Source organism: Etheostoma spectabile, chromosome 24, assembly GCF_008692095.1.
Source record: "Etheostoma spectabile isolate EspeVRDwgs_2016 chromosome 24, UIUC_Espe_1.0, whole genome shotgun sequence".
NCBI lineage: Eukaryota > Metazoa > Chordata > Actinopteri > Perciformes > Percidae > Etheostoma > Etheostoma spectabile.
In genome coordinates, this window is record NC_045756.1 from 10860545 (window position 1) to 10883429 (window position 22885).

At 39.4% G+C, this 22885-nt stretch overlaps 2 protein-coding genes across 3 annotated transcripts; both read left to right on the forward strand.

Moving 5' to 3' along the window:
- The first annotated feature begins 394 nt into the window (after positions 1-394).
- Positions 395-14482, forward strand: LOC116674125 (glycerol kinase). Of its 2 annotated transcripts, XM_032506620.1 has the most exons (21): positions 395-612; positions 2762-2835; positions 2919-3025; positions 3132-3209; positions 3372-3451; positions 3955-4092; positions 4239-4348; positions 4688-4754; positions 4969-4986; positions 6374-6409; positions 6523-6590; positions 6712-6754; positions 6844-6924; positions 7795-7873; positions 8110-8206; positions 8290-8374; positions 9552-9672; positions 10452-10595; positions 10685-10771; positions 12517-12603; positions 12804-14482. In XM_032506620.1, exons 1-21 carry the CDS (start codon positions 520-522, stop codon positions 12812-12814), a joined length of 1704 nt encoding a protein of 567 aa, XP_032362511.1. In that variant the 5' UTR covers positions 395-519; the 3' UTR covers positions 12815-14482. The 2 variants fall into 2 exon arrangements, with proteins under 2 accessions (XP_032362511.1, XP_032362512.1); XM_032506621.1 differs by lacking the exon at positions 4969-4986.
- A 375-nt stretch (positions 14483-14857) lies between these two features.
- Positions 14858-22158, forward strand: nfkbiz (nuclear factor of kappa light polypeptide gene enhancer in B-cells inhibitor, zeta). Its single transcript, XM_032506705.1, has 11 exons — positions 14858-14949; positions 15633-15775; positions 16049-16137; positions 16530-16846; positions 17431-17536; positions 17625-17771; positions 19626-19689; positions 19781-19950; positions 20807-20917; positions 21006-21173; positions 21975-22158. Exons 2-11 carry the CDS (start codon positions 15682-15684, stop codon positions 22011-22013), a joined length of 1305 nt encoding a protein of 434 aa, XP_032362596.1. The 5' UTR covers positions 14858-14949; positions 15633-15681; the 3' UTR covers positions 22014-22158.
- The last annotated feature ends 727 nt before the right edge of the window (positions 22159-22885 follow it).

A 22885-nucleotide genomic window follows, 5' to 3' on the forward strand; every position in this document is an offset into this window, starting at 1 on the left:
AATACAACAAAAAACAAAGAAGCTAGATTTATAATATTGTGTACAGAGCTTAATTATTGGCACATTGCGTACATATATTCAGTGTTTTAATACCTTTCTAGATTTTAGATTAAAGGAACGATGTAATTACAGTTTAATTCCATGTCCAAAAACGACAATGGTTTATGACAGGAAACTGTTGATGCATGAATTGAATATGAGATTTTGCGAGTAAGATCACATCGATTTAGTATTTAGAAGTGCATTTCTGTAGTATTGAGTTGCTTAAGCAGCAGAGAAAGAAAAAAAAGCCACAAATACATTTTTATAGTCAACCTGTCGGAAAATAAATGACATATTGCCAAAAAATAGGGAACACGCAACAGTGTCGGTTGTTTGCATCATCACTGTGCACCAAGGCGAGCCTTGCGTCGTAAGTCCGCGACCGACCCACTGGCCCGTTTAGCTTGAGCCCTGAGCCGCTTTGCCGGTGTTGTTAATCGGTTTCCTGTCCCTGTCCCTGTCCCTCTTGGGCTGCACATGAACGACACCATGGCCGCGTCCTCACACCGGATTATGTTGGGGCCCCTGGTTGCTGCCATCGACCAGGGGACGAGCTCCACTCGATTTTTGGTAAGTCAAACCGGAGCGGGCGACGGTATTCTATTCTAGATATGTGTTATATTTAATGTCTGCCTCAGAAACTTGTCAATTCTTGCCGTGTCCTTGGGTGTCTTTTACACCGACTTCTGTTTTTATAATGGAGAGTGTAGTCTTGCAACCACAATGATGGTTTGTAGTCAGTGTGTGGTGTCGTTAAACGCTAATAATTATTATTTAGGTTTTGACTGTTGCAGTACTTTGCTTTATTGTTTATCTTTTCATATGTTTTGCACACCCAGGCGAATTCAATACAAGTGGAACAGCTATAAATGTCATTCTGATTCTGATAAATTAGCTTTGTTGTTGGTTAAAAAGCTGTTAGTTAGCTAATAGCTCCAAATGATGCTGCCAGGGAAAGGTGTTGGAGTCCCCCTCTGGTTGTAGCTTTTTTATATTCACAATAACAGAATGTCCTTTACACATTCCATCTATTAAAGGTCCCATGACATGGTGCTCTTCGGATGCTTTTATATAGACCTTAGTGGTCCCCTAATACTGTATCTGAAGTCTCTTTTATATAGACCTTAGTGGTCCCCTAATACTGTATCTGAAGTCTCTTTTATATAGACCTTAGTGGTCCCCTAATACTGTATCTGAAGTCTCTTTTATATAGACCTTAGTGGTCCCCTAGTACTGTATCTGAAGTCTCTTTTATATAGACCTTAGTGGTCCTCTAATACTGTATTTGAAGTCTCTTTTATATAGACCTTAGTGGTCCCTAATACTGTATCTGAAGTCTCTTTTATATAGACCTTAGTGGTCCCCTAATACTGTATCTGAAGTCTCTTTTATATAGACCTTAGTGGTCCCTAATACTGTATCTGAAGTCTCTTTTATATAGACCTTAGTGGTCCTAATACTGTATCTGAAGTCCTTTTATATAGAACTTAGTGGTCCTATCGATCTGAAGTTCTTTAATAGCTAGGTCCCTAATACTGATCTGAAGTCTCTTTATATAGACCTTAGTGGTCCCCTAATACTGTATCTGAAGTCTCTTTTATATAGACCTTAGTGGTCCCCTAATACTGTATCTGAAGTCTCTTTCTTAAAATTCAGCCTTGGTGCTGACTTACAGCCACTAGAGCCAGTCCCACAATGAGCTTTCATTAGTATGTGCTATTTCTGCACGTTTGAAAGCCATGCTGTCTCTCTCTCAAGGGAGGGAGGGCAAAGCAGAAAAGGGGAGGCAACCTTGCCCCTTATGACCTTACGACCTATGAGCTTTTATTTTCTCAAAGGTAGAGCAGGATACCCAGGGCTCGGTTTACACCTATCACCATTTCTAGCCACTGGGGGGCCATAGGCAGGCTGGGGGGACGCATGTTAATGTTAAAAAACCTCATAAAGTGAAATGTTCATGCCACGGGACCTTTAAAATTACATATCAACCTTTGGTGTCATGAAGGGCGCCCTAAAATAAAATGTAAAATGATATATATATATCAATATTAACGAATTAAATCCACTAACATTTCTGTATTCTGCAATTGAAATGTGGATAAACTTTATTGATATTGTTTACTGCATGAAAAGCATAGCAAAACACAAGTGTCTCTCTAACTAAAAGGAACAGATGTTTTAATTTATGTTGGAGCCAAGAGCCTTTTATTAATATGAGTCACATCAAACTGTCAGAAACCTAAAACAAAACACATGGTAACAGATCTCTAAACTTCACATTAAAACATAGGGTGACATTTTAGAGACGTAAATATTTGAATTTGAGTTTTTAACTTGTTATTTGAGTTTAGTAAATGCCACTTGACATGTGCAGAGATATTTTGGCTGTTGTGCCATGAAAAGGTGATATTGGTAATGCATTGATACAATTGCCTATAAAACCTCAGAGTATACTCACCACTGTTCAGGTGGTTTTTCAAAGACAGTAGCCTGGAGTCCAGAATGCAGGGTTAGGAAACAATGGATGCCAGTTTGGATCCCTTCCCTGCTGGGGATATCTACATAAGAAAGGGGCATCACAAATCCACTAAGAATCCTCAAAAAGGAGGTTTTCAGCAGGGTTAGAGTGACTGCATGCTCAGTCAGCTTTCCCTCAATGAATGGAGAATAAAGTGATGAAGCTACAGTCTTTCTCTTGTGCTGTTTTCTCTCTTTGAAGGTGTTTAATGCAAAAACAGCAGAGCTCCTCAGCCACCATCAGGTAGAAATCAAACAGAGCTTCCCTAAAGAAGGGTAAGATCCGATACAAATTCCTAAAAGTGCATGCGCAATTTGGTAGACCCTATTTGTTGTGATTTTTCTTTTCTAATTTTTAGATGGGTGGAAGAAGACCCCAAGGAAATTCTGCAGTCGGTGTTCGAGTGCATGGAGCGGACGTGTGAAAAACTCACCCAGCTCAACATCGACATCTCAAACATTAAAGGTATTCACACAAGGGGTTTAAGCTACCAGCTGCTCTCATGAGGCAGGTTTCTTATATTTCAAAAGAAGTCAAAAACCTTTGGAAATTCTTGAATCTATCTGTCTAGCGATCGGAGTGACCAACCAAAGAGAGACCACACTCGTTTGGGACAAAGAGACAGGGGAGCCCCTCTACAATGCCATCGGTAAACTTAAGTTTTTTCATTCCATCATTTGCATTTACCCTGGCACATATCTGACATTTTTCACTAATGGAAGCAGTCTAAATGTAAACACAGTCCAAAAGCAGATGTTAGATTGGACAGATTTCTGGTTGCTAGACTATAACTGCAGTGTTATTTCTCCAGTTTGGCTGGACCTGCGGACTCAATCAACAGTTGAACGTCTAATAAACAAAACCCCGGGAAGGAATAAGAACCACCTGAAGGTGAGTCTCGTTCTGGTCTCTCTCTTGTATGGCGACCTGCAAACCCGACTGATTTCTTTGTTGTTGCTGGTACAGGGATCATTTGACAAAACATCTATGCATTTTCCAGTGATTTCTAATAATTTGATAAACAAAAATGCCTATTATGCTTGAGTAAATGAAACCGCAATTAACAACACCGCTTTAACATGTAATATTGATATTTAAATACTACTGTTCAAACTCCCGGGAGAGTTTGACACAGCCAGACTCTGGACTGTAAAACTGAGATTAGCTTTTTAAGTTGTCAGGTAAATTGCTGATAAATGCACTTAGAGAAGATTTAAAGTGCAATTCTTTTCAATTCTTATCATAGAAGCACTGATGGTCCTTTGGGGCTGGCTAAAAACCTCTTTGGGGGGATATTAATTGAAGCACCTTGAAATTTGAAAACAAATGCAGACGTTTGACGGCCTGGTAGCGTTTATATCACTGTCACTGTCTTTGTCACTGTCGTCCTGCAGCATAAAACGGGGCTCCCGATCAGCACTTACTTCAGCGCCGTGAAGCTCCGCTGGCTGATGGACAACGTGGACGAGGTCCATGAAGCCGTCGTGTCTCACCGGGCCATGTTCGGCACCGTGGACTCCTGGCTCATTTGGGTGCGTAGCATGCGGTGTTGGGTGTCATTGACATGTTGTACGTAGGGATAGTGACAATGTGGAGCTGACATGTTGTGAAAAACGACTGTTTTTGTGTATTTCTATATATATTTATATATATATATTTTTTCATGGCTGTCCAAAAGTGCTTGACAGGCGGCAAGTCAGGCGGAGTCCACTGCACAGATGTGACCAACGCCAGCAGAACCATGCTGTTTAACATTCACACCTTGGAATGGGACCCAGAACTATGCAAGTACGACCGCTCTCTTTCATTTAATCCCGCCGTGCTGCCTGTTATTTGAAAAACATCACGTTAAAATTCATGCCATAGTCATTTATACATTTCATACACGTTTTTTTATTAATATATCACAGAAAAGTGGGAAGAAACATTGATTATTCCATTATTTGTAAAATGTAACCATGCAAAATGCCTCTATTGGGCTTTTTGTGTCATTTTTACATTCATATGAATTTGTTAAAGCAACATAATCATCATCATTGCGATGAAAAATACAAATTAATAACAAAAGAAATAAATAGTGTGGACAGCAGAATTGGCTTAATGAGTCATTCCTCGAATTCCCGTCAGATATTTTGGTATTCCCATGGAGATCCTGCCCAGAGTGAGGAGTTCTTCAGAAATCTATGGTCTCATGGTAAGCATGCATGAATAAAAAGTCTGGCCTACTTACGATTTCACTTTAATGAGTGTATGTGTCAACTTGTTAACGATTTGATTGCTGTATCTAGTGTGAGATTAGTGCAACAGGCCTCTAATTGGATAATAGAGAGTTAGTGTGTTTTCTGACTGTTCTAAGTGCATTTTAGGCATTTTTTTGTTTGCCATTGTCTCTCTTTTCTCACTGGTAGAAAATATGTTCTAGCCTGGTAAGTAATACTCGCCATCACTAATTTCCTCCTCATGCAAAGTAACCCACCCTGCTTCTCCGTGGCCAAGGTGAACACGCCATCACACAGTGCATTTCCAAGATTCATATTTCAGCAGCTTAGCTGTTAATCTAGTTTGCCTGATTGCTGGCTGGAGGAAGGAAGTATAAACGGGTCCAACCAGCTGTCATTTTCTGCCACTTTGGTAACTAACTCTTATGTAACAACATACATTTACTTTGGCATACATTTACACATTAGATTTGGTTTGGTTATAATTGACCCAAACCAGCTAAAGTTGTTATTACAGCGTTTTCACCCCGTGCCTTCAGATAAAACAATAACTAAATATTCAAATGAAAAGCTGTCCTATAACCAATAACTATAATACAGTGGATCCAAATATCAAACCAACAGACAAAGCTGGGGACTAGAATGTAAACTTAGTGGAGCATTTGGCTGCCAAAGAGCCAGATATTTCCTTCAGGAGGGAGTTCAAATGAAAGAAAATTGGACTTTGTCAACTCGTGTGGCCAGAAACGGTCCAGATGAGTGTTCAATTAAGGTGATGATACTTGCAGGTCTGACCAAATAGACAACAACAGTTAAAAAAAAAAAAAAAGTACATTTATTTTGTGTAGCTTGCAGACATTAGTGTACAAAATCTATCAGCCAATGTTCAGTGATTTCGGACCCAACACACACACACATACACACACACACACACACGTATGCTCTTTTGGAAATGTACTGGATGCTCCCCATTGCTTCTGTTGTGGCATGCCACTCGGCTGGTTGTTTACTGCTCTACAGACAGGCCGTTTTCCTCCACCATGTCCCTAAGTCTCTTCACTCTTTGGCACAATTCTATTCAACCAACTTTATTTTTCTGTCTTTAAACATCTCACCAAAAAAAGCCTCATGTGGAGGAGTGAAGACATTTTATTTTATACAGGTTCACATTTGCTCTCGATGTCCTCTTATTGTACCAGTACACATAATGGAAACAAGGGCTAGAAATAGAATCCGTTTATTTCTGTTATTTGGCCTAATGTAGTCAAATAATGAGCAATTAACTTCTGTTAGCGGTGTTGTTGTCAGTAGCTCATAGTGATGAATATATTGATGTTTGATTTAAATTTGGAATTTGTGTTGATTGCTTTGATATTTCAGCTACGAATATGCATGTAGAATTTCAAATGTTTTAATCGGTCAGTTATTTCTGAAAAATTCACATAATAAATTAATGAATTCACAATTTTTGCATATTTCTTTTACAAAAGGATCAGATATTAGAACAGTCAATTATATAAAAAGAAGAAACAAAGCATTGGACATTAAAATACACAGGTCACTTATTAAACAAGTTCCTATTTTCCATTGGCAGAAATCTGGAGCTCTCTCAGGTATCCCCATTTCAGGGGTAAGTCTTTCTCTATTTGGACTTTCCAACATCGTCTCCGTGTACTTGCGTTGAAGTCTTTAAGGCTTTTGCAATGGCTCTACCTGAATGATTTCTGTGTTATTTAATACCAGTGTCTTGGGGATCAGTCAGCAGCTCTTGTTGGACAGATGTGTTTTCAGGACGGGCAGGCCAAAAACACGTAAGCCACTCGTACGTTTTAGGTTCACGTGTTGGGGCTTTTCTATGTACAGTACGTCTTTCCAAATGTGTGGGTTGTTAGTCTTTTTCAGAAATTCAACAAATACTTTTATATGTTTCAGGTATGGAACGGGCTGCTTTCTCCTGAGAAACACTGGAGCCAAGGTACAATAATTAAGATTTGTATGTTAATGGTGAGATCCCTGCACACATCGCATACAGAGGCATTTTTTCTTGTTTCTGCTGTTTTGCAGCCTGTAATGTCGGACCATGGGCTTCTGACCACTGTGGCGTACAAACTTGGCCGGGACAAACCTGCCTGTTACGCACTAGAGGTACAGTACAGCATCTTCTCCCTCATGTTGTCCTGGGGTCAAATTGACCTGTTTTTCTATATCAGTGTTCTTTTAATTACCCAAAATAACATGATTGATTCCACACAACGGTCTTTGGCAAGTACACATCTCTATTTTCATTAATTTTGGGGTGTCTTATTCAATTTTATAGCATTTGGAAAGAAAAAATTGAAATGGTTTTGAAATAGTATTGAGTAAAAGTTGACATATTCCAGTCTGTGATTATCCATCAACATACATTCCCTTTAATTTTAGTCGAAATGATTCCTAATTTCTGCTTTTCTAACTCAAACATTAGGTATAATTTTCTAAAAATGAGGTTTATTGACCATAAATTCCAAAAATAACTGTAAAACTGAAGTTAATAAGTTAGTTTTAGGTAGTGTTAAATGTCCAAAAAAGTGACAAACCTTGAAAAAAGTGTTGAAAAAGGGGACAAAAATGTAAGAAAAAGTTAAAAACATCAATTAAAGTGTTGCCATTCAATTTTGACGGTAAGACAACACAAGGGTTAAATACACTAATATTCATTCCTCTTATAATATACTGTATCCATATAATAACTACTCTATTTGTACAGCACTTTCCATACAATTAAATGCAACCCAAAGTGCTTCACAGTGTGGTATTAAAAGAAAAGACATTAATTAAAGAAAAAAGCAATAAACATAGAAATGACAACATATATATATATATATATATATATATATATATATATACAAGATAAATAAGTTCATAAGAGGAGAACAAAAAAGCACAGAGCTAAAAGTAGACAAAGTGGCAGTAGAATTATTATCATCGTCATACTCTTAATCTCAGATTTGTCTTTTTTCTGGTACTTGTTGCCAGGGCTCCGTGGCCATTGCAGGAGCCGTGGTTCGCTGGCTGCAAGACAATCTCGGGATCATCGGATCATCTGAAGAGCTCGGTACGTGCTGCTGCTGGTTCAGGACTGGGCTGTCGTTTCATCTATGTCTGATTTGTCTATAAAGGGACAGTAGACGCAAGCAACGCTAAAACTATACAGTAATGTCCCCAGAATTGGGACGTAAAAGCGGTCTGATGTTGCTTTACTGATTACTTACTGAGATTTATTGTCTATAATGGACTGTAATATACTTTCCTTTTGTTCCAACTCCTTTTTCTGTTTCTGTCCTGGTGCAGAGAAGTTGGCTGCGTCAGTCGGGACATCCTACGGCTGCTACTTTGTTCCTGCATTCTCGGGTCTTTATGCCCCTTACTGGGAGCCCAGTGCCAGAGGGTAAAGAGCCACTCTAATAAGTGTAATAAATGACACCAAAGTCCACTACTGTCTGATTCATTCAATCTTCCTCTGATTCACAGGATCATTTGTGGGTTAACTCAGTTTACTAATAAGAGTCACGTTGCATTTGCTGCATTGGAAGCGGTGTGTTTCCAGACCCGAGAGGTAAGCGCTCTCCTTCTCTAGTTGGTCCTCAGAGAGGAGCCCTGTGTGGCCCATGCTGCACACGCTCAGTGGAGTCTAACATTTTACACTCTCTTAGAAACTCTTACTTCTTAAGCGTGATTTATGCTTCTATGTGAAATATACGCGGCTACATACGTAGGTACGTGGAGACACAGACCCTCCGCCGGACCTTACGCCGGACTCTACACCAGAACCAAATGTTCACCTCTCAAAAACTGTAACAACACGTCGCGGCGACGCGTATCTTATCTTGACAGCTTTGCATTTCCCCTGATTCGTTTCCTGGTTCTACTTCTTCATAAACAACATAAAAATCAAGGAGAGGGTTAACTTTTAATGCTACACATATTCCCACCGTGGTCAGAAAGCCCAGGGGAGACACTTTTTTTTCTCACTATGTCTCTAGAGTCGCTACTGAAGCTAATCACTGTCACTGTCTCACTTCTCCCTCGCTCCACCACACACCTCCCACACTCATACACGGCGGTTTGATGCACACACCAGCGCACAAGTATAATATTCAGGCCACTAAAGTCCGTTTTATGCTTCTGTGTCGAATCGACGGCGTACCCCCACAGACCCCTCTGCGCCTACGCCGACCCTACGCCGTAGCCTGATGTGCACCTCTTGAAAAATGTAACTACACGTCTTGGCGGCACACGCGGCACACGCGGCTTGGTAGCGTTTTATTTCGACCAACTCATTTCCTGGTTCTACTTCTTCGTAAACAACTTCCTTGGTACCAATTTCCCACGTGGTCAGAAAAACCCAGGGGAGACACTTAGTTTCTCTCACTATGTCAATCTCTACAGTTGCTACTCGCCTCTTAAGCCAATCACCGTCACCTCTCGCACTTCTCCCTCGCTCACACATGCCGGCTCGACGCACACACCAGCGCAGTAGTATAAACATCAGGCCATTGACATAGGCTACGGCAAAAGCTCTGCTTGGAGCCTCCGCACAACCATAAATCACGCTTTACTAGCATCTCATATAATACTCTGAAAAACAGTTTAAATTTAATTTAAAAGTTGTACACTGGTGTGAAAATCCCACCTCCAAATTTAATTTACAAAACTGCTAATTGATATTATTGTATTAATCATTCGATTAGATGCAGGTCTTTGCGTAATGATTTGGATATTTATTAATGCAGATTCTGGACGCCATGAACCAGGACAGTGGCATCCCGCTAACCCAGCTCCAGGTGGACGGAGGAATGACGTCCAACAGGCTGCTGATGCAGCTGCAGGCAGACATCCTCTGTATCCCTGTTGGTAAGATGTAATTCATTTCTAATATCTTTTTAGGTATTCCAGAGGGAAAGTGTTGACAGCCACGTGGGTACCTAAAAACCTCTGACAGTGACCAAACTGGTTCTTCAACCACGCATGTCCAGTGCAAAACTGTGCCAGCCACTAGCCCAAACATAGTGGATGTTGACAAGTGAAGGCATAATTTGTCCGTGCATATGAAAAAATATTTTTAGAGCACAAGGAATGTCCTCTTCTAGCAAACTAACTGTTGAATCAAACACACTTTGTTGGACGCATTACAGCCCTTTGCTGCAATTCAATTCTATTTTATTCATAGTATCAAATCACAACTAGACAAGACACTTTACGGATAAAGTAGGTCTAGACCACACTCTATAATTTACAAAGACCCACTAATTCCAGTAATTCCCCCAAGAGCGAGCATTTAGTGCAATAATCATGTGGAATAAATGATAAGACACTGAATAGCATGCGTTTTAGTTGTTTAACAATGTAACATTATTGCAAATGCGCACAAATATTTGGAAATGTAGGATTTAAATACAGTTGTTAATGTGACAATATGCAGTACAAATACACATTATTTCATTTATTTTTTATTTTTATACAAATCTGTCCCTAAATATGTCCATAACAAATGTATCAATGTTGTCATGACTACTATTTGGTGACATGGGTATTGAGTGGTAGAGTTTCCTAAACAAAGTAACAATCAGTGCAACATGATTTATAATCATATTGTCGTTACCCGTAAAGCTTGTATTGATTGTTATCTCCAGTGAAGCCGTCCATGCCCGAGACCACTGCCCTCGGAGCAGCGATGGCAGCGGGAGCAGCAGAGGGGGTGAGCGTGTGGAGTCTAAGCCCAGAGGACCTGAGTGAAGTCACCTCCGAGAAGTTCGAGCCCCAGATCAACCCTGAAGGTACAGGGAGTTGCTGTTGCTGTCGCTCCGCACCTAGAAAATACGTACGTCTTCAGTAGCTGTTGCTTAAAATCTAAAGTTGTTTACAGAGAGCGAGTTTCGGTACGCTCGATGGAAGAAGGCGGTTCAGAAATCCATGAACTGGGAGACGACGGAGCCTGTTGGGAATGGAAACGGTAGGCCGTACCGCACTCACATGTCAGCCACATTCAGTCTCACATGCGTGTCTGTTCATTGTTTTGTAGACCACGTTATTTTTTTAGAACTATGAACAAAAAACTTGAATGCTTCACACATATTTTGATCTCAAAACAATAGCGACATGCCAAAATGTGCATTAAAAGCATTATAATATACTGTAGCTGTCATTGTTCCTCCTCTTCATTGAGACAGAGCACATTTAAGCCCCGCCCCCACCGGAGAGGAAACAATTCCTCATTCTCCATTGTCTTTGTATTAGGGCTGAAAAAAAATCAAACATCACGATATTCTTGACCAAATACCCCGATGTCGATATTGCGACGATATTGCATGGTTGACTATGGGTGCTTTCACAAAATGTTATTTACACAATGAGATTTTAGATAAATAATCTCCAGAAATGATTTAATGACTTAGTGGGTAAAGGTAAATAATAGAACAGCTAGAACAGTCTGGTAAGTTCAGACAATGACATCCCTTTACTGTAATGCAGCCTGTAAAACCAGGTATAAAGACAACACTTACCATATTACGATATTACGTTGTCCAAAATCTAAGACAATATCTAGTCTCATATCGCGATATCGATACAACATTGATATATTGCCCGGCCCTACTCTTTTTTTGCGTGAAGGTGCCTCCTTGTCAATTCCGTTTGCTAGCAAACAACAGAAAAATAATATTAATAGTGTTTGGGGAGATACACTTCCAACAGAGTAAAGAACCCTTAACTAAGTTTTTATAAGCTGCCGAACCAAAAACTGAGCTTTTAGAAAGACAAAAGTGGACACAGATGTGAGGAATCAGCAGAGAGAACTGTGGGAGCCTGACACTAACCGATCGCTTAAGGAATGTTACGTGTGCAAGTATTATCCAAATCAGTTTTAGGCTAACTACATTTCTGTAAGTGAAGCATTTTGACAGTGGAAAAAGGTTCCGTTTTGCCTTACTGTTGCTTTCAGTATTCTTCTAAAATGCAACAAATTGCTTGTTGACTTTAAAAGAAATCATTTCTAGCATTCTTTCATGAACATTGAATTGACAATAAAAGATACCAATAAAAAGAATGACAGTTACACTTTAATGGGCTGTTTTCTACTGATCTCGTAGTGTCTATTGCGATATGTACCTTTTGCGATATGTATATGATATTGCAAAGTGCTTTTTAATGTGAGTGATAAGGGACAAAACCCCAGTCCTATTAGCATCAAATTCCTTATTGTGTCACTATCATTTTGCTGCATTTAAATCCATTATGCTGGTCATACTTGACCACGTTTGGTGTGTGACCTGCAAGTATGGGACATTTCCAATCCTTCTGGTGTTTTGTAAATTATGGATTTCGTGTGACAAAATCTGTACTATGCTCAGAGAAAAGACGGTCATAACAAAAAATTACACAAGTCTTAGTTTTCTTTTGGTCCAAGTAAAAACTAAACCACACAGCGCTGATGGCTTCAGTTAATATTGATACACAAGCTATAATATCCTATCTATCCTATCTATCCTATCTATCCTATCTATCCTATCTATCCTATCTATCCTATCTATCTATCTATCTATCTATCTATCTATCTATATCCGTCAACTACATACAGAGTAGGTTGGTTTCTTTGAATTCAGACTTTTTATAGTTTATTGAATTATGTTTGCGTTGTTGTATAACTGGTCTTCTGTCTTTCCCATCTGTGTGACCCTTATTGATGCGGATGACCAACAGGTGAAAGTAGTATCTTCAGCAGCGTCCCCCTGGGCTTTTACATCATGGGCAGCATGTTGATGTTAATTGGTGCAAATTACCTCGCAGGTCAGTGTCTACTTCAGTATGTGTATGAAGCATATTCTTTTTATTTTTTTGTGCACAAATACTAAGTATTTTGACTTTTTCAGTGCATGTGCTTACTACGGTTTCACTGGTTAACAACAAAGCAAATGCATTTCAGTTACTTCTGTTTCATTTCTTTGTATTGTGGGGTTTATGGAATGCTGTTTTTCTGTCTACATCAGGCCACGACTAGACTCAGACTTCTGGAGGCATTAACGCAAAAAAGAGGAAAGTGGAAACAAGCGCTCTTCATACCGGACGCCCCCGCTCTCGGTTGCACTCGGTTTTTTTCTCTCCAAAAAAGGCATTCCAGGAGAATGACACTCCTGCTGAATCTTACCGAAAAACCAGGACAGGTCGGGACTGACTAGTGGGAATATTTGTCTGCTGCAGGCATTTGTACATTATGGATCAATTTTAGCAGTGTGCATGCAGTATTTCCTTTTTCATTATGTTGATATAGTGTCAATTTCTGCGCTAGAAACTACCAACGGCAGTTTAAATTGTTGTTCTCTTTCCACGGTATGAAGTGAAGTGAAGCTCTCTAATTGTCATTACTTGTTTGTTTTGTCCTTCCCGACCCTCCACCATGAGCTACAGAGGATATTTAAGAGCACTTTATATTTTTGTTTGGTCTTGTGGGAGCTGTGTACTAACAGAGTCTAATATATTATTTTTCTAACATTGGGGATTAAAGACACAGAAGGTTTTTAGGGAAAGGAAAACGAGGGAGAGTTAATGAACTGACAAGGTTTTTTTTTTGTGACATTCTTTTCCATACAGTCATGTGTTTAAACCGTTAAAATATGTATTGTGTAGGAAAACACAATACATGTTGAGGCAGAGATGAATCAGCAGCCTATTTTTGATTATAGGAAGAAATACAGTAGGAATACACATGTATTTGTATATTTCTGTGTGACACAAAAGCTAGAACTATGAAGATCATTAAAGGAAAAAAACGGAAGCAGCGGTTAATAAGTGATTATTTATCAAGAAAGATTTTTTTTTAATTTTTTTTACACACAGCCTCTCATGGTTCAGATTCAGTTGTATAACTTTAACATGCTCTGCTGTTTGTTTTTATAGAGTCATGATGAAAAGGGCAAATACACTTCATTTCCACAGAACTTGAACTATATTTTATTTATTTTGGTCACAAGTTGATCATTTTTCATAATTTATCTGGAGAAACATTACACTCTAGCTGCTCTAGTTTTCAACAAAAAAAAGTAAAAAAAAAACAAACTTCCACGGCATGCAAAATGTTCAAATGCAAACATTTGATATGCGTCCTTAGATGAAGAAGCAGTATTGCACTGACCTGTTAGTTTGGCATGTTTCTCTCATTACATTTTCATTCATAGGGAGATTTCTAAAAACCATAGACACACATTCTGAAACCAGTCCCCTTTGCTGTAGTTTGGTTTGAAGATTAAACTTTGAGGAAGGCGGAGCTCATGAATGTCTGTTTATTCTGTTAACGTTTGTCTGTGTGGATCTGATTTGAAGAAAGGGGAGACAGAACTGGTACAGAAATGATTTAGGGTTAGCTGTTGTTGTATACTCATGCAGTTGTTTGTTGAACTGAAGGTAGGAAATAAATGGGTTCAAAGTGCGCTTTTGGGATGTGAATTAATTGAATATACGGGACGTCATTTAGAGTAGAGAAGCTGTAAGTGTTTCTGCAGGCATGAAAGCAAAGAGCGCCATCAATTCAAATGTAAATGTGGGACATTCAACAGAAATGGTTGGTTTTAATGATGAATTATTTCCTATTGAACAATTAATGTCTCCACTTGCTACTTGCTCTGCCATCGCTCTCTCATTCCCTACAACTCATTCACAATGGAATGGATATCCAAAGGAATCTATCTACACCAGGTACTGCTCAGTTTGAAATGAGAAAACCGTGTGCTTATGTCATCACCTTTCATGTGTTCTACAGGAGAGTAAATGTCCTGAAAAATAAACTTATGGTTCTGAATTTTACTGTTTCACTTTGGTTTTATATGGAGCAAGCTAATGTATATGTGATTAAATGGTCAGATTTGAACTGAAGCTGGCAGTTTATGGGACACAGCAACATAAACAGAACGTTGCAGGACCAACATCACACACTCAAACATTCACTGCATTTGGACCAAAGCCAAGCACAGCCTGCCTTTTTTGATTTGGGGGGGGGGAGGGGGGAACTCCAACACAGGTGCTGAATTTAACAGGGGAGTGGTTTATGCCAACAACAAATGCCAGATGCAAATTCAATACCTGCACTTTCAGTTCTGAGACACTGAGATCCAGCCGAGGTTCCAATGGCTCCAAAAACAGGTGTGTACAACTATTGATTGATTTATTCCCCCACGATCTTACTGCAGATGTGTAAACACAATTTCACTCATAAATGCAAAGATGTTACAGGTTTACAACTGTTTTAAGTTTTTAGTCTGCTGCTATATGGATAACTAAAGTATTTTTTTATTAACAGAAAAATGTTCTTAATTTGCTATATGAGTTTTTCACGTTTGCTCTGCAGTTGAGTTACTGATTAACTTATAAAAAATAAAGGCTGTATTGTACAGTTTTGCTTATGGATGCAGCACATTTGCATATTAACAGTTTCTATGTTAGAGTAGTGGACTTCAAACTGACAGGATCTTTTTTTGTTTTTATTATGAACAAACTCTTTACTATCACAGAGACCAGTTAGTCTTTTGAATGAGCTTAAAATGTAATGGAAACTATCTGCAATTCAAAGTGATTAACCGAAATTCACCGACAAGGATTAGTTCCAGGATTCACTTTTTGAAAAAAATGGTTTCAAACCTTTCTGTTAAAAAGTAGATGCCACGCACCTGTTTAGTAACCTGTCAACCAGGAAGTTGAACGGGGTGTGGGGTGTTTTGTTTGACATTTGCTTCGAATTTCCTGAAGACAGGGTGAGACATTTTATTATTACACCCTCTTTGACACTTGATCGCACTGTTGACAGCCACTCCGATGCTACATTACAGGTGTCTGAAAGAAGAAAAGTTAGTTCCAAGTGGAGCTGTGAGTTAATAAATGACCTGCTTAAACATGTTGGATTCAAGAGGGAACCACACCACAGGAAGCGAGATTCTGCCAATGTTGACCAACTTCGACCACAACAACAAAGGTCAGTTTTTTAGGATTATGGTAATTGCATTAGCACATTCACCGCTTTCAAAAAGTATGAAATTAAAACCACAGACATGCTCTCTAATCTTCTTGTTCCTGAACATTTGATTCCACTTGTATTGTTTGCAAGACACAGGGGAATGAGGAAGTCCACGTATGAATTGTTGTGTGTTGAATTAGCACACTATTGGTATTGAGTTGGTGCTTTTACTTAAGTAAAGGATGTGAATGTATGTATGATGTCCATTTAAGCTCATCTTCCCCCCCCCAGGCTTTCTTATCACTGATCCCAGCCCATCAGAATGTGCACATGCTGTGCACAAGAAGACAGTGAAAGAAATGCTCATGATGAGAAGCCAGGTGAGTCACAGAACAGGTTTTTCTACAAGCACATGACCATGATAAGACAAGTTTAAAACAAGTTTTATTGCAGGGTTTGTTTTCCCGGAAAATGCAATCAACTTCATTATTCATGTTTTATGTGTTATTGATTATATATTACATTACTTCATTAATGTGTTTGCCTATTTAGTTTTTTTTATAAGGAGAAACATCTCCAGTATGTGGAGGAAGTTGAGCCTTCCTCCACTTGACTGGTATAACAGGAAGCAAAGTACAAGTTCTTAGTATGCAAATCATTTACAGGCTGCGCTAAATGTTGGCGTGTTACAAAAATAGACTGAAAAAATACATTCACATGCTTGCATAAAATTACTCAGGATTACAGCTTGGAAATTTGTTTTTGTTTTTAGATCCGCTCACAGGATGACAACTTGGTGCATACATTTAAATGTGCAAAATCTGAAGATTTTCCCAATGACCTGAGTCCACACCTGTTGGGCCCTTCAGGACTGGTTGTCTCCAATGTTGCAAATAATGTCCATGCTTCTCCTGAAAATGGTCACATTACCCCACAAAAACATCTGCAAAAGCCGCCTCTGCAGGGACAAGCGGCTCCGACGGCTGAAGGCAAAGTGACTTTATTTCACTGGCAAATACAGCAAGAGACAAAGAGGATTGAAGGAGTTTCTCCTGAGCTGCTGATCACGCAAGATGCGGATGGTGACACGTAAGTGTTAATGAAGAAAGTTGCCGGCTGAAATAGATGGCTAAAAGTAATGGCTAAATGACTGAAATCCACCTTCTGCCACTCCAAGTGTCATTGGTTTAAAAAGAAGAAAAAAATAATCACGATTCTAGGGGGTGGCAGTAGCTCAGTCCGTTGGGTTGGGAACCGGAGGGTCACTGGTTCAAGTCCCCATATGGAAAGAAAAGTACAAAGTGTGGATTGGTGGCTGGAGAGATGCCACTTCACCTCCTGGGCACTGCCAGGTGCTCTTGAGCAAGGCACCGTACCCCCCCCCCCAGCTCAGGTTGCTGGTTCAGCTGGCAGCCCACTCACTCTGACATCTCTCCATTAGTGCACGTATAGGACCTGAGCATGTGTGTGTATTTCAGGCCTGTGTGTGATTACTAACAAAGTGTGTACACAGAGTGCAAATTGTTCCCCACTGGGGATTAATAAACAAATTAAAATTAAATGAAGTTAAAAGAATAGATTCTAAAACAGTCACAAATACAATACACAATGGCGACGATGTTTGATTTCCCACCATTTTTGATTCCAGTCCATTTTCTTTTTCTAATTCCCAGTTGTCTTCACATAGCAGTGGCACAAGGTAGACGGGCTCTGGCTTACGTGCTTGCAGCAAAAATGGCTCAATGTGGCTCTCTGGACACGAAGGAACACAATGGGCAGGTACAAACACGTAACGTTAAGGTTGCATGTTCCTCTCAATTAATAGTACACATCTAAACAACTACAAACCCATTCACTTTGAACACAGACAGCTCTTCAGATAGCAGCAGCCACTAACCAGCAGTTCATAGTTCACGATCTGCTGACACATGGAGCACAAGTCAACACTCGAGACGTCTGGGGCCGATCTCCTTTACATGTGTGTGCTGAGAAAGGCCATTTTATCAGTCTTCAGGTAAGAATGAACTGTGATGCATTAACACAAGTCATGTGCAAATGCCGCTGAATCAACATCAATTTAGCACCTAATAAAATGTTTGATTTGGATCTGAATCAGTCATTTTGACCCCCTTGTTGAATGCTTTCAAGATCCATTCCAAGATTTCAAATATGTTTTGTTTAGTTTTATGAATATTTATAACACAATAAGTTAGGTAGGAATTTAATTTTGACAATCCCTCATTAATTATGGCTAAGCAGAATAAGCACATAAACTGATCCATACTCTTTAAGGTTTCTTTGTCATTGTGCAGGATTTTCGTAACTGTTTTTATAAGATATTGTTGGATGCCTATTCAGGAGTTTTTAGGATGTGGGTTTGAACCATAGACTGTAGGATTTTAGGTGTGCTGCTTACATTCATAGTTCAGGGGAATGTGGATTAAGATTTTTGATGACATTCCACAACTGAGCCAAAAGGGCAACCGTGATGGCTGAAACTTGACCGAAAAATGTGTTTATCCTGGCCTTTATGAACTTGCTTTATTTAATTCCATTCAATTTTATTTATAATATCAATTCATAACGAAAAGAGTTATCTCAAGACGCTTTACAGATAGAGTAGGTCTAGACCACACTCTTTAATTTACAAGGACCCAACAGTTCTAGTAGTTCCCTCCAGAGCGGCCATTAGTGCAACAGTGGCGAGGAAAAACTTCCTTTTAGGCAGAAACCCGGGTCAGACCCAGGCTCTTGGTAGGCGGAGTCTGATGACCGGTTGGGGTTGGGGTATGAAGACATGTGCATGTCTTCAGTTAGGCGATACGGGCGTTGCCATCTTGGGTTTTTGCATCCAGATGTGACGATTTTTGACAAGAGGGTGGAGCTGAGGAAGATGACATGGCAAAGCCAATGCTGTTTGTATTTGAAATGGTGCTACGCTAAACTAAATGCTAAAGGGGTAAGTGGCCTATTTTTAGTCATACAGTGGAGATTTACTGGCGTTTTATTTTTATTCTGTAAATGTTGCACCCTGACGATGTCAGACACTTCATAAAAAAAATAAAAATCATGATAAAACCATTCTAAACCTGGGAAAATCGGACCCAGATGGAAAAATACTGAAGTTGCTGAAACAATACTGACATGTACATTGACTGACATTGAAATGTACGGGATTCAAACCTGGAATCCAATCTTTCAACCAATGGGCCAGAGTATGAGACCAGTTCTTCAAGGCCAGTGCTTTAAAACAAATAAAAAGTATAAGGACAATTCCCATTAATCAATGTGCTAGTGTTAGCCAGTTGGCTAATTTTCAATGCATGTCTCTATGGTGGGAGGAAACTGGAGCACCCAGATGAAACCCATGCAAACACATGGAGAGCAGCAAACTACACACAAAAAGGCCCAGCCCGGACCCGGGTCCGGACCAGGGATCTGACTTTGCAATGCCTACTTGCTGTGAGGCCGCGGAGTTAACCACTAACCAACGACCTTGCCGCCATCTTGCAGAGCTGTTCCTGACATGTTAATTTGTAACCATATTAGGGATTTTAAGAAGGCTGTTGGTTTATCCAATATTTCTTTGACCTTTGACTCATCACGTGACAAGGGAAATAAAAAGACTTTAACCCATATCTTTGCTCTATCTTTTATAACTCACTGTGCGCTCAACAAATTAGGATGGCAACACCTTTTTGTCTACACACTCATACCTATGTATGGCATGTTAAAAGATTGATAAAAAGTTGTAATAACAATTACAAGTCTATAACAAGAAGTCTCCAGAGATAACTTCTGTTATAATTTGACACTATAAATAAATTATTACTATCTTGAAATCTTTCATACACACTTATTTCCGCAGAGCATCTGGAGGACCCTTATGGGGAGTTGGCAGCCGATTGATATTGAAATGTTCAATTATGACGGTGAGTATTTTTGATATAACTTAAAACCCGGTGTTTACGATGCTTATGTAAAGTGTCTTTGTGATGAAACACTTCTTTTCTCTGTCTGGAGGTTTGACTCCCCTGCACACAGCAGTCTTGTCTCACAACGCTGTTGTTAAAGAGAAGAGGAGCCTGGAGAATATTTGTTCATTCATGAAAAAGGAGCTGGTGCAGAGGACACAGAAGTATGTGGAGTGTATTAAGACTCTGCTGCTCATGGGTGCCTCCTGTGGGACAAAGGTAAGCATTAAAACTACTGGAGACAATTTGCCTTTGGTCTATATCAATGTTTCCCAAACTTAGGGTTGGGACCCACAATGGGTCGCAGACCCGTTTTATTGGGTCGCCAATTGGCAGAGTAAAATGCATATCAGTCTTATGTGAATGGGTGTTTTTTTTGCTAAACTGTTCTGTCCAGCTCAGATGTGTGTGTGTGTGTGTGTGTGTGTGTGTGTGGTGTGTGTGTGTGTGTGTGTGTGTGTGTGGTGTGTGTGTGTGTGTGTGTGTGTGTGTGTGTGTGGTGGGGGGGTTCTCTCTCTCTCTCTCTCTTCTCTTATCCTAGGAGGGGATAAGAGCATGAGTTGAGAAAGGGGTGAGACACAGAAAGGAGAATAGAGACCTTTTCTGTTTTTGTTTACTTTTATAATGGAATAAATATAAATCATATAGATTTAAATTCAGTTTGTTTTCCGTCTTTTGTCCACAGTTTAAAAAGTGTAGATGTTACACTGATTCATGGTGTATTTTTTAGTAAATTTGGGTCCCGGGGAGACACCAAATTTGTCTTTTTTGGGTCTTGAGCTGAAAAAGTTTGGGAACCACTGGTCTATATGAACACTTAACTGCTTGTGTTTCCTTCATTTTGTGATTTGGTGAAATACATTTCTGGTTCCTTTCAGAGTAGTGCAGTCACATTAAAAAATATATTCCATGTAAAAATGTATACACACACATTAAAAGTCCCACCTGCTTTTTTTTAGGATTAAAAAGCCATGTGGTCCAGCGATAAATGTTAGTAATATTGCTTCACTGTTTTAAGAACCAACTTTGAGAAAATTCCTTTGTTTCATGCAGTGTTGATTTTTCATTTTTGCAGGATCTAAAAAGCGGAAGGACGTGTCTTCACATGGCTTCTGAGGAGGCAAATGTGGAGCTGTTGAACATTTTCCTTGACCAGCCATCTTCACTCTATGTTATAAATGTTAAGGTAAGTTGGTGCGTTGCAATGAAACTAAAGTAACAACATTTGTGCAACTGTGTGTAACCATGTGCAAGTCTGTGTCTGTGTGTTTCAGACGTTCAGTGGAAACACAGCCCTGCACATTGTCAGCTCCTTGCAAAATCATAAAACTCAAGTAGAAGCAGTGAAGCTGCTGATGAGGAAAGGCGCAGACCCGGGGAGCAGGAACTTTGAAAATGAAATGCCATCTCAACTGGTGCCTGAAGGACCCACTGGTTTAAAGGTAGAGTGTATGCTTGGGCTTAGGAAGCATTGGAAAAGTGGGTCGGACTTGTTTTTGATCAGAGTAGAAGTAGTCTCGCATTGCCAGACCTTCCTCCACAGCACAGTGGAGGAGGAAGTCGTGCAACAGAAAACTCAGATTGGACAGATGGTCTAGCTAGCTGTCTGGATTTACCCTGCAGAGATCTGAGGACCAGGTAACCATAGTCCTCAGATTGGACAGATAGTCTAGCTAGCTGTCTGGATTTACCCTGCAGAGACCTGAGGACCAGGTAACCATAGTCCTCAGACTGGACAGATAGTCTAGCTAGCTGTCTGGATTTACCCTGCAGAGATCTGAGGACCAGGTAAACACAGTCCTCAGAAATCCACCAGAGTTTAAAATGTCAACACAAAAGAAACCCAAGGTAACGGATATCCGGCCTAAATGAGTGAAATCTGGCTGAATTTCCGTCGGCAACGGCTCAATCCTGGAAGTGGAAGGTCGTATATATGACTAGACTAGAAGTAGTCGTAGACATCATTTCCTAGTGCCTTTAACAGGTGCTTTGATACTCTTATCTGGCTAAAAAGTATGGGTACATTTTGTAATTTTGCCCAGAGGAAGTGGTCGGCAAAAGATCACGTTTGAAGATTGATGAAAGAGGCAATTGAAAAGATACTGTAATGAGAGGCTGTATTTTTGTTGCATTTTTGTTCTTGCATAACCGAAATAAAAAAGGATATTCGGACCAATCTTCTATTTCATCCTTTACTGTTCAGTTTTGATAGAATGAGTGACGATTTCTTTGGTTTGTTTCAGGTGCGGCAGATCCTGAAAGGGAAATATTTTCACGCTTAGGAGAAGCTCAAAATCACTGTCAGTCAGACAGTCCAATCTATCATGTTACTATTTGCCAAACAAGGCAGATGCTAGTTGTTTCAGTGAAACATGCCAACTTGTTCATTACTGTGTAATGTCCACAGAGAGAGTAAAGAGAGGATTTTATTCTTTATTAACCTTTGTTGTTTTAAGCATTAAGCCAATACTTGTAATCTTGTCATGTAATGAGCAAACAGGCTCTGTAAATCTGTTAACATGTCATAGCTTTTATCTCTAAATCATTCTATTTTGGCATCTACAGTCATATGTTAGTATAAACATGTACATGCATTTTCTCAAACGTTTAATATTGTATTTTGTGTAGAAAATGTACACACTGACCACACTACTGTATATTTTGTGTGATGTTTCATCATGAAATTTCAAACTTAAAGAGTCTGAATATTCCTTATTTAGTGTGCATTCTGAAAATGTTAATTTGTTTAGTAAGAATTATGGAAATGTTATGCAACACGTTATATTTTGAAGTAATCTACATAGTCATGTAAGTAATGTAGATTTAACCATTTAACATTTATTGTGATAATTGTTTTTATTTAACAATGTATATGTTCCTACATGTGTAAATGCCGGTTTTAATGTGAATGTCTCAAATCAATAATGTACCTACAACACAATAACAATATCCCTGCTGGAGCAATAAAGGCTTATCTCACCTTATTTTAAATGCGTACGAGATATCTATCTATGTCTCATCTTTCAAAAACAACAAACATCTGTAAACATTTACAGTTTATTATTTTAAATGTACAGAGTGATGGCAGCAGTCACAAGCTATCCAGGGAATGGTTTTTCTGCGAACAATTGAACAAAGATGTTATTTCTGTCAA